The sequence below is a fragment of the Sinocyclocheilus grahami genome, unplaced genomic scaffold (assembly GCF_001515645.1).
Source record: "Sinocyclocheilus grahami isolate Dianchi unplaced genomic scaffold, SAMN03320097.WGS_v1.1 scaffold384.1, whole genome shotgun sequence".
In the NCBI taxonomy this organism is placed as follows: Eukaryota; Metazoa; Chordata; class Actinopteri; order Cypriniformes; family Cyprinidae; genus Sinocyclocheilus; species Sinocyclocheilus grahami.
The window spans coordinates 171,932-183,944 of record NW_015505563.1 but is presented as its reverse complement, the minus strand read 5'-3'; the positions used below and the strand labels follow the sequence as shown (position 1 = coordinate 183,944).

General features: G+C 36.7%; 2 protein-coding genes across 4 annotated transcripts in view; one reads left to right on the top strand and one right to left on the bottom strand.

The window, feature by feature from the left end:
* The window catches only part of slc38a5b (solute carrier family 38 member 5b), a 20,078-nt gene extending 11,544 nt beyond the window's left edge, over window positions 1-8,534 (bottom strand). Inside the window, exons 1-2 of one of the 3 annotated variants that reach the window (XM_016231166.1) lie at window positions 8,317-8,534; window positions 623-761 (exon numbers count right to left, since the gene is read on the bottom strand). In XM_016231166.1, the coding sequence (XP_016086652.1) occupies window positions 623-681 (59 nt within the window). In that variant the 5' untranslated portion in view covers window positions 682-761; window positions 8,317-8,534. Of the gene's footprint in view, window positions 1-622; window positions 762-2,992; window positions 3,163-4,218; window positions 4,476-8,316 lie in introns of those variants that run through there. The other 2 variants (XM_016231168.1, XM_016231167.1) reach the window with 2 other exon arrangements.
* Window positions 8,535-10,733: 2,199 nt separating this feature from the next.
* Window positions 10,734-12,013, top strand: part of ccdc22 (coiled-coil domain containing 22) — a 12,967-nt gene continuing 11,687 nt past the window's right edge. Inside the window, exons 1-2 of the mRNA XM_016231165.1 lie at window positions 10,734-11,095; window positions 11,220-11,397. Coding sequence (XP_016086651.1) covers window positions 11,046-11,095; window positions 11,220-11,397 — 228 coding nt within the window. The 5' untranslated portion in view covers window positions 10,734-11,045. The remainder of the gene's footprint in view (window positions 11,096-11,219; window positions 11,398-12,013) is intronic.

The following is a 12,013-nucleotide window of genomic DNA, read 5'->3' as shown; positions in this document are numbered from 1 at the left end:
AGCGTTAGTTCTGGCAGGTCACGTTAGTCAAGCTCGTATCAGCTGACTTTCAGCTGATCCCCATCTACCTATGGGACTCATGCTGGTGTCTAAGCATTCATATATAAGGTCCCTCAGTATTATCAGCAGTTTTCACATTGCTCAATAGCTAATTACCCTCCTCCATCCCCAACTCCTCCTCTGTCAGTCAGGATTCAGCCTTCTGATTCTCCTTTGAATCAGACTAATTCTAAAATGTGTACATAACATTATTGAACTTTAACGATATCTGCAATACATTTATGTTGGTTCTGTTCTGTTTACTCTGGGGGGTTATCGCTTCTCTCCCTGGTCTCATCCATACTAGGCTGCATGTATGTGCACAGGGAGTTCTTGCCCAGAACAGAACCATACCGCCAATCCAAACTGTATGCTAATTGTCAATCATCTTTGACGATAGTGGTCCTGACATAAGTGGTGTTCTAGAAAAGCAGATGGTGAAGCAACCGAATACTGTGATTGCTTTTAGCATGAATCTGCAGGCCAATAGAAAATAGATATGTAGTGACAGATTTAGTGACACAGGAAGCGTATTCGCAATTCTGTTTTTAAAGCTAAATCACTTTTAATGAATGACACATACCCTTCTTCAAGATGTTGAAAGTCTTGGTGGTGACCGTTTGTTAGTTTCTGAAGTTCCATGATGTATTCTTTCTTTCTTTTTCTCTTTTGAGCAGTGAAAGTTGTGAAAAGTGGAGTGAAGCGTTTTCTCTAAAGTAGATCTGCAAGAAATAAATGGCAATAAAGCAGTTAAAGCAGACTAAAATACGAATGTCACTTAGTTAGCAGCATATATACAGTACTGTATTTACACTGATTAAAGGGGTCATATGATGCTGCTAAAAAGAACATTATTTTGTGTATTTGGTGTAATGAAATGTGTTTATGCGGTTTAAGGTTCAAAAAACACATTATTTTCCACATACTGTACATTATTGTTTCTCCTCTACTCCTTTCTGAAACGCGTCGATTTTTACAAAGCTCATCGGTCTGAAAAAGCGAGGTGTGCTGTGATTGGCCAGCTATCCAGTGCATTGTGATTGGCCGAATTCCTCAAGCATGTGATGGAAATGTTACGTCCCTTACCATATTGTGATGCCTGCAGCAACCACATGTGACGACCCCGGGCTGGACTCCGCTTCGTCCACAGTGAAAGTCGATCCGGCGGGCTACAGCGCGAAGTTGAAGTATTTCCTCAGCGACCAGCACGGATCAGCTCTAGGCATGACGAAGCGGATATCGTCCTCTTTTGGAAGGCCAAACAAAGTAGTTTCACTTTCACAAAGAAGCACACAGCTCCTTCACAACATGGCGGTGGCGGCAACAATACTACAGCGAGAATAAAAGTTATGCCTTCTTTCTTTGCGTGAACATTTGGGCGGCGTTATGCAAATCTTCCCAGATAATGACGTAGGTATGTGGGGGGGGGTTAGAATGAGCCATTTTAGGTAGGCATGGTTGACTCTTAACTTTTATAAAGAATATCTCTTTGGATTTGAGACTTTAGTCTTTGCAACTTTACAGATCTTCTTTATGCACCAAGAGCTTGTAACACTCCAAAGAGAAAGGAAAATTTGAAATCGCATCATATGACCCCTTTAATACTATTAATACTAGACTAATACTTAGTCTATACTAATGTTACACAATTTTTGCAATGACAATCACTACTTTTGAGCAGCCTTAACTCAGATACCTGAGACTGTTAAATGCACTTTTTGACCCTGTCTTCATATAACTTTATATTTAGACATAATTTTCCTTAAAGTTATCCAATGAGAAGACCGTGAGAGCTGTCAAGATATAACTAAAAGTCCAGGAAGCATGAGGTCCATGTGTCTGTTTCCCACCACCTCTATTGTGATTGGCTCTTAAGGTTATGTTTCAGGTTGGGAAAGAGCATAAACATACACAAGAGATCTGTAATTCTGGGTTTATTTTGGATTCTTGCCTTTTCAATTGTGTAAATGAACATTCATAAAGAAACAGCTTCTGAGAAAGCAAATTTTTTAAGAGCTAATTTGACAGACATGTCAAACACCACACTTCTAGGAAAATTATTGTTCTGGTACAAAATGGCGTTCACTATGTGTGTGAATTCACTGATGAACGAAGAGCTTTGGAACTGTGACTTCTTCTGTGCTCCATTTAGTCATTTCGTAACTCTAAAAGCATTGTGTACACTATAGTGACCGAAACTCTACAAGATTTAGTAGTATACTTCTTTTTTGTGTGTTGCTACGACACTCATACGGTCATACCCAAAGGGGACACACATCCAATCTTTACTGACTGACAAGAGTGGCCAAAACTGCCTCTGGAGAGACGCTACCTTTGACATTCTGTCTTTTAGCCAGAGGCGGACAAAGTACTCAACTCCATTACTTGAGTGAAAGTACAGATACTGCTGGTCAAATATTACTCCATTACAAGTAAAAGTTGTAAAGACAGATTTTTACTTAAGTCAAAGTACAGAAGTACTTGCTTTTAAAAGTACTTAAGTACCAAAAGTACATTTCCTTTTTTATGTCAATGCACTGTTTTATTGTTGTACGTAGTATTTGCAATACCTCTGAAGCAACTTACGATACATTACACCTACTGAATACACTGACTAGCTTGTAGTATCTTTGTAATAAAGAGTTTTTAGAATGTTAAAAACCCTAGTGGGAAAAACTAAACAAAACAACAACAAAAAAAATATTATTTAACACCCCTACCCACCCCCACAAAAGCAGGATGGTAGTGATCTCACAAAGCTCTGACAGTGTGCGCCTACAAGATGTCACACTCACGTTTATGCCAAGAATTTCACCCTGAAGGAAGCTTGCCTACATGCAAGAGGAGAAAGAGATTTTAACCTCTCTGTGACAAGACCACCTCGTATCCAGCACCACTCCCAATAACTGCCTGTTCAAGTGTGAAATACTAGTGTGACCAGACTGGCTGTTACCTGCAGCAGCTTTTCTCCATGCAGCACTAGATGACTGTTGGTAATCCCACGTTCCCTGGATCTGATTTTTAGATGCTAAATGTTACTTGGCGCAGACAACCTTTCCGCTTCACTCTCAAGGAGTCATTGAGTTATTTGTTTAAACTTCTTAGCACTCAGTTAAAACATGCAGGGTGGGTAGTAGAGACATTATTGAGGGGCTGGGAGAACGAGAAAGACAGAGAAAGAGATGGGGGAGGGTGGCAAAGAGAGGAGGGTGAGGTGTGCTGGGACATCGAACAACTTTTAACCCTTTACTCGCTGTTGCCGAATTGAATTTAAGAGATTCTCGAGACTTAACATTCATATAGTAAAGCTCAACTTTCAGACTGCAGGGAAAACAATGCAAAATGCATTTTAACATATCACGTTACTTACTAAGATAACCAAATGAGGCACAGCTAGACAGCTTTTGTGACATGCAGTCATCTTTGAAACCCATTTTAAAAGAACTATATGATGTAAAAGAATATATAGCTATACTTGCAATAAAAATAAAAGGAGAAACAAATTCAAATGAATGCTGTTCTTTGATGAAAAGTTATTTTCTTTTCAAAGAAATGGTTTTCAACATTGATAATAATTAGACATTTTTCTTGATCACCAAATCAGCATATCAGAATGATTTCTGAAGGATCATGTGATTCTGAAGGCTGCAGTAATGGCTGCTGAAATTTTAGCTTTGCCATCACAGGAATAAATTACATTATAAAATATGTTCAGATAGAAAACAGCTATTTTAAATTTTAATAATATTACACAATAGTATTATTTTACTGTATTTTTAATTAAATAAATGCAGCCTTTGTGAGTATAAAAGACTTTCAAAAACATTACAAATTTATTGTGACCCCAAACTGTTTAATGTTAGTGTATGTTACTTGAAAATAATGTAAATATTAAATTGTAAATAGATTTTATATTGTTATTATAGTTAATATCATAATTTATATATTTTCATTATTTGAATATTTACAACATTTTGGTTTACTTTAGTGTAATAGTACTAGATTGTAACAACTCTAATCTGGAACTGAAGCAAAACCATCTGAGAAGCATTGACCTAAAACAGTGATCAAATGTACTTTTAAATCACATTTGCACACTAAAACGTACATTGCAGCAAGATTTGTGGATAAGATTTGGCAGGTAGGAGATCCCACCCTCTACTATTTTCACCCACTCACCATGAGAGCTGAGCAACCATCTCTCCACCATTTCACTGGCATTCCTCTCCTTGCCTCCATCCATTTCCTGTCGTTCCACTCTCAATTCTCTATAGACTCTCTCTCCCTAAGTCAACATCTCACACTATTGCTATCCATTTTAAGGCCTTGGCTAGAGGTGTATTAGAGTGCTCAAATGCTCGTTTTATGGCAGACAGAGTGTAGCGTACTTGCCCATACTTGAATTTCCAGAGCATTTCCCAAGAGATAATATGATCCCTTCGCCTCAGAGGCCGCATACATCTGTGTGCCAAAACGAAGGCTTGGGTGAACTCGTAGTAAGTTTTGCTAATATAATAGCCCTAACAGAATGCATTTTCCACATCAGAATTACTTTTTAAAAACCCGAAAGCCTCAAAGAGTGGAAGCCAAAGTAAGAAGCCAGGTCTGGTCATTGTTGTAGACCACACAATGCACTCGCTGATCTCTCTGCAGGCTCATTTCCCTGTTGTGGCCATGTATATTCAGTATGTCCAGGACATCCGTTTAAAAGAGCTACGGAAACCTCTTGAGGTTTATCAATTGTGTGGGTCACAACTTCGGTGTGTACATTGCGCCTTAAACGCCCCTTCAAATAATCGAACACATTCCTTTTCATTTTCCACCTGATAATGATTTCCTCTACTTTTCCTTTCAGATAACAGTGTTAGTAAATATTGTGAAAGTGATATTTTTTTCACACTCTAGCCACAGAACTTTATGTGCTTCAAAGATTACAACACAACAGGAAGTGCTTCACCTGATCTCAGAAGCTAAAATTGGTAAGCAAAATTACATTATAGGAAGTCATGATCTCAGACACATAAAATTAAACACTGGGTGAAGGGGCTGTTGTTCTTTGTGGTTAAATTGCCTTCCAAGCAAACAGCGGACGAAACACTGGCCCTGCAGTTTTAGCACTAAGCAACATTTAAGTTCAAGTTAACATGTTGAAATACTTTCTTATATGCAGAGACTATAAATAAGCCATTAACTACTGACGTGCTATCAATACATTCTGGTTAAGCATCCTGACTAACCCAACATAGCAACATTAGCACAACCAATGGCATGAGTTTAGGGTGGGGCTAAGTGTTTGGCCAGCAAATTGCAGATAAGTATGTGCACAGTGAAACCTGCTGTGTCCAACATCATATGAGCTGAATTTGACGAGGAATATACTTCTTGATCACTGATAAAGTATGTTCTTTTGGTATGCATTTGTAAAGCAATCAAGCATATTACATCTGCAGTGCTGACATTGTCCTTTAAACGCTACATGCTACATAGAATAACCACAAAAATAATGCACGGGGGCGATAACAAGTATAATTTAACCATGATGAACAACATTCTTGGTATCAATTGCAGTTTCACTCGAATTGCATTTGAAAAGATGGCTTAAAGTTACAGTTCACATGGCCTCATTGGGATAACAAAGTGTCCACAGGCTGTGAAATTCAAAGTCACAGCAGGTGAACATCCGAGTATTATTCACCTACTGTTTCATGTGTATTTGAACAACCTACTCATCTGACATACTGCTTTTCACATACTATATACAGTGACAAGCAAAAGTATTTGAAACCTTTGGAATTGGTTTTTTTTTTTTTTTTTGCATTTATTGGTCAGAAAAATTTGATCTTCATCAAAGTCACAAGTAAGCTTTTTTGAACAGGGCGATAATGTGTCTTTTTTCTTATTTTGTTTAAATATCTATTTTTCATTTAGTGTTGCCCTTCAGAAGCTATAAGATATGAATGTTTCATAGTAAGAACAATTTACTCTGATCATAATTTTCAAAAAGTTTACACACTCAGCTTTTAAACCTTCCTGAGCATCAGTAAATGTTTTTTTTGTAATAGTGGTGCAGTTGAGTTGAATCCATCACTGGTCCTTACTGAAAATATGGGTCCCAAAATCATACAGTTACTGTTGTGAAAAATCTAAGAATGTGCAGAACCTGGAGGATTTTTCTACTGAACAGTGGGCAGTTCTTTAGAAAACTGTTCAGGAAAAACAAGGGATTCATGAACAACTATCAAAAAACAATTGTGGGTCATCCAAGTAACAACAAGTCACTTACTTTTTCCACAGCACTGTGAATGTTTAATGGAATGTGTTCAGTAAATACATGAAAGATTATAATTGCGTTGTTAACTTAAGCTTTAGTATATACTTGTGTCTTGTGTGTACACTAGTGATCAAGATCAGATGACATTTTATGGCCAACAAATGTATAAATATTAGTGCTGTCAAACGATTAATAACGATTGATCGCACCCAAAATAAAAGTTTTTGTTTACATAATATATGAGTGTGTACTGTGTATATTTATTATGTATATATAAATACAAACACATGCATGTATATATTTAAGAAAAATATGTTATATTTATACATTAAACATATTTATATATAATATAAAACATCATTGCATTCTGTTTTTATTCACAATTTGTACAGTGTCCCAACTTTTTTGGTATCGGGTTTGTATAACAATATAAATGTTTATACATGTAAATATTTTCAAAATATATACTGTATGTATGTGTATTTATATATACATAATAAATAAACACAGTACACATTCTGTCAGGGGTGCGGTGTATAATGAGCGCACGAAGAAGATGAACGTAAACAATCTTTAATTAATCCACACAGAAGGTATCCACAGAAGGCAGGCAGGTAACACACTCACAACTCAACTTTAACACTGGACGAGGGAACACAGGACAGACTAGAACTAAATACACAGGCAAATTAGGATAATTAACAAGACACAGGTGAACTGAATGACACAATCAGACAAGGGGGAAAACTAGGTCACGGAGCACATGAGGGAAGAAATCACAACAAACAGTCCTGGGGTGTGACACATTCAAATATTATGTAAAAAAAACTTTTATTTTGGATGCGATTAATCATGATTAATCATTTGACAGCCCTGATAAATATACATTTTAATGACCACTATAGTTGGAAAGTAAAGCGTATTCCTATAAACGACGCTAAAGAAAATGACACACTTCTGCTCTCCCATTTAACTTCGGAAGTTTTTTTAAATTCTTCCTTTAAAAAGTTTGCCAGTATCCTAATGAATAACCAAACTGACGATACCAAGTTGAATGAAATTTGATGTCTCTTTTCCCCGAATACATGACCTGGTTGCTCTTTAAAAACTTTTACTGAATAAGTCTTGGCCTACTTCTCACAATGCACTGGGTGTACTCTTACAAGTTGCGCAACAATTTTTTTAATGTTTTAGATATTTTGAGCTCTTTATAGTCCCAATTTAGTCTAAAACGTATCAGTACAAAACAGTATATAATGCTGTTTTATTGATCAAGAAGACTTTGTGGAACATTTGAAGAACTGAGAGAATGAAAACATACTTAAACTCACAGTTTACATTCAACCTACATCTATCAAGTTGATTATCTTACATTGTCATGGGAGTTTAGCTAAAAATAAACATTTCAAGCTTAAATTCTATTCTAAACAACAACCTCACATAGAGAGAGTGACTTGTTCATTTTTTGTAGATATTTTGGGTGGGTACACTGCTCTCAGTCAACAGAAAACATCTCAAGACTAGTAAAAGACGTAAGAACATATATACTGCCGTCTATTTCCAATCATTCATCCCTAGTCCATGCAAGTCCAAATCAGCTATTGGCCTTTTATATCTGGCTCAAGTTAATTCTAGTCCTGCGATCAGACATATGATACCCGCATAACGTCATGTACAGTGTGCATAGAAAGATTTTCCTTTGCAACTCACACACGCTATTATCTTAAGTCATATATAGCCATATTCTTCACAACACTGTAGGGTCATTGAGGGGAATAACAAACTGTAAATCTCACTAACCCAAATTGTTATAAAAAGCCACCTGAAAGTACAATTAATAATGCAATCAAAGAACAAATTGTATGACTAAAAAACTTAATGAAAGCTGTAATTATGGTAACAAAACTCTCCTAAGCCATTAAGCCTTTCCTGTCAACATCAGTTTGATTTTATAGACCATGTGCTCAAGTAATACAACAGACTCAGAAAAGAAAATACTCTCTCACCCTTTTTAAATGGCTGTTGGTGTTTTCTCAAAGGTAGTGCTGGTGAAGCATTCTGAGAGCTTTTCTTGGTTGAGGTGTTGCTTTTTATCCCAGTTGTTAAAAGGTTTAAGTAGAGTCCAAGAGAGAAAGAGTAAAAGGACAGTGTGATTCTATTGAAGGGAGTAAGGCAAGGGTGGGAAGCACATTGAAGAAAAAACCCAAAAGGGAGGGAGCTTCTCAATGCAGTCTCAAATTACTTGTGATGTCACGGACAACTCAAGCCACCAGGGGTGCAACTGCGCATTTGATGAGGGGTATGCAAGATCAGTGTTGGAGCCCCTCTGTATTCTAGCCCCTAACACTAACTCCCACAGAAAACTTTCTGCAAGTCAATGACCAAAAGCCCATTAACCAGCTTGTGCATGGAAGGGTACAAACTCATCAGGGGTGAAAAAAGTGACAAAGGTTCGACTTAAAAAAAACTTTAACTCCAGACGGTTGACCCCAGACAGTAGGACACTTCTGTTTAATTTTTTTTTTAAACACATGTAATATTGCTCACTTTTTAGTTAGGTAATTTTGAAGGGATTTACAATATTTTGTTTTATTATTATTCATTTGCCTCAAAGTTATTCATATTTTTGTACATTTTATATCAAATGAGAACACTATGTAAAATTCACTTTAAAGAACATCTGTATTATTTAATGTTTACTTACAAAGATAATTAATGGAAAATTTGCCATGCTTAAGTGGAAGATTTCTGCCACCTGGTAGAAAAACAAATACTATTAAAATGAATGTCATGATATTCCCACTATGGCCACTAGATGGGAGCAGAGGATCATTCATTGTCTCATTTACCATTTCCACTCTTTTCACATGTTTTGCTTTTGGATTTATATTTAGACATTATAAAACCACTATTATAACATTTAAAAATAACTTTTTTTTGGTCAAAGTTCAACATTGTTTTGTACTGAAGTATGAAGTAGCAAGTTTTCTACGTGAATCACACAAATGACCTATTTTAAATTTAAAACGGCAATTTTTGGCGAAAAGTGGCTATTTTGTATCCTTGTTAACAACCTTCTCATTTTCTCTCAAATGTAAATCAAACGCCCATTCACAAACATATCATGACCTCATTTTTTTGAGCAATAGAGATAAGCAGAGAGGCGTATCCCCCAATAGAGGGTGCCCCTATGCACTGCATATATTGCATACCCCGTTTTTGTGCCACTGCAAGCCACTCTGGTAATGCAGGCAACAGCATTCCATTCAGTGGCTCTTTCACGCTTTCACATCTGCTTGTCTCTCATTCTTCATATTGATGGAATGTCATGCAATCCACAAGAAGCAAAAAACACAGAATTAAGACGGGTGAATAAAATTATGTTTTGATTATTGGTTAGAGAGGTTGAGCATTTTGGGTCATTTTTGGGGTTATTTTTTCAGTGTTGGGTAGTTTTTGTGTAACCCTTTGGCTGGGTCATTAAGATGGGAGGAGTACGTTAATCTGTAATTACTAATTCATGTAAGGTAGGTAAAAAATATTTAATATAATATAAAAATATATAATATTATTGTAAAAATCGATGGGTAAAATCAACTCATCATGCTGGGTTACATAAACTACCCAACTTCGGTCAAGTTAGCCCAACATGTGTTCTGTCCTATATATATTTACCACTTAGCCACTGGACTAAAAACAACCCAGACTGGGTCATTTTAACCCATTTTTAGAGTGTGTCAAGGATTCCAACTGCATTGGTTTTTATGTCACCTGACTAATCACCATATATCATATTTCAGTATATGCAAACTGTGGCCTGGCAAGATTTAAGTGAATAAAACACATTTTGGTCTCAGGAACACAAAACAATTGTCAGGCTTCAAAAGACTGTTAAAGTTTTGTTTTTGCCATTCTTTTTTTTTTTTTTGGAGGATTAATGGCAAAATTTCTTCATTGTCTTGTTATATTTATTTATTTTTACTGATCAATGTGTAAACAGTATTTCTTGAAGAGGTGAATCAAGTAGCATCTATATGTAAAACATGTAGTTTTTTCCTAGTTTAAGGATCTCTAAAGATTTACTGTATGCTACAAATCATTGTAGATTTAAATATATCATTAAATATTAAGTCAGCACTAATAATATTGACAATAAATAGCTTGTTCTTTCTGGCTTAAGCATCTGCTAATAAGACGACTGTTCTAACTCTAATGATCTATATCATCTGATTTTCTCTCAAACCTCCAAAAACATCTCAAACATTTCAATTCGCTCCTGGACAGCGCACGTGCTTACGCGTCGGACTCGTCACGAGACCTGCCCGCGCTGTGGTTGTCGGGAACTTGAGTTTTATACGAGTAGTTCATTACGGGCGGCTCAAAGAGCTAAAACTTCATGTCCTATGGTGCACTGCGTCGGACACTCCTGAGTAATGACTTCCTCTCCAGAAAAAGCAGATTTGGAAGAGACTGTGTGAAAAAAAGCTGTAATTTTGACACGCAGTTTTGTTGCAGCATGTGTTAAAAAACAATGTACGTTTCATTTGAAGCTGCATTTTGAAATGTAACCATGGCAACCGAACGGTCGTCCAGGTTAGCAGCCCTGCACAGGCTGTAGTGAAGGCGATGCTGAGGGTTAGCTGAAGCCTTATGATATTCATTTGCCTTGTCCACGGTGTGGGTTTAATTTTGTTACGGAAGACAGTCGAGCAGCTATATCTGACCTCTTTCCGTGATGGAAGAAGTCGACAGGATTTTAATTCACTCTCTAAGGCAAGCTGGCACGTAAGTATTCAAAATCTAACAGGTCTCCTCAGTTGTGACAAGTCATTTCCTTGATTTGCATCTCGGGACATGTCAAACTTATTTATTGTTAATGTGTGGTTGGGATCACCTCCTCATCTTTCAGGGACATTGATGAGGATGTTCAGAGTGTGAAGCAGTTCACCAGTGAGCTGATCGTGGAGGCGGTGGTGAAATGCCTGCGTGTGATCGACCCTGCGCTGGGCAATGGCTTGTCCCATGCACTCCCCCCTGGCATGTCTGCCCGCTTCAGACTGGGCATGAGCCTGGCACAGTCCTGTCAGGTGAGAGACACGGTGCCTGGACGACGTCCCGCTGTGTGCTTGAGTCAAGTTGACCCCTCACAACTGACAGAGTCAGCTGATAGCCATTCAAAATACATTACTGCTGGTGAATAAGCACTTTTGTTTTCATCTTAGGTTTAAATAAAGATGTTACGGTATGAACATTTATTAACCACATATTAACCAGACTTTGTAGATAAATTGTGAACATTTTTCATAAAAGATAAATGAGTCCTTACTGCAGACAATAGATTTTGCAGAATCTTAGAGAGGATACTCTGTGATTGAATTAATCTGTTGTGATTTCATTCAGATGACCTTTAAATGTTAGAAAGGAAAATATATTTTTTATTATTTTAATATCATCAATAATTATCCTTTTTGACAGTTTTGTTTCATAAGTAGTTAGTACTGGAAACACAATTAGGTTTCATTTGTAACCACATAACTACATTGGTGAACACGCACTAATAATGAAAATACTTTTATTAATCTTAGCTTTTGTTCAACATTACTAATACATTATTAAATGGGTCATATGATGTTGCTAAAAAGAACATTATTTGGTGTTATGCAATGTGTTTATGCGGTTTAAGGTTCAAAAAGCACATTATTT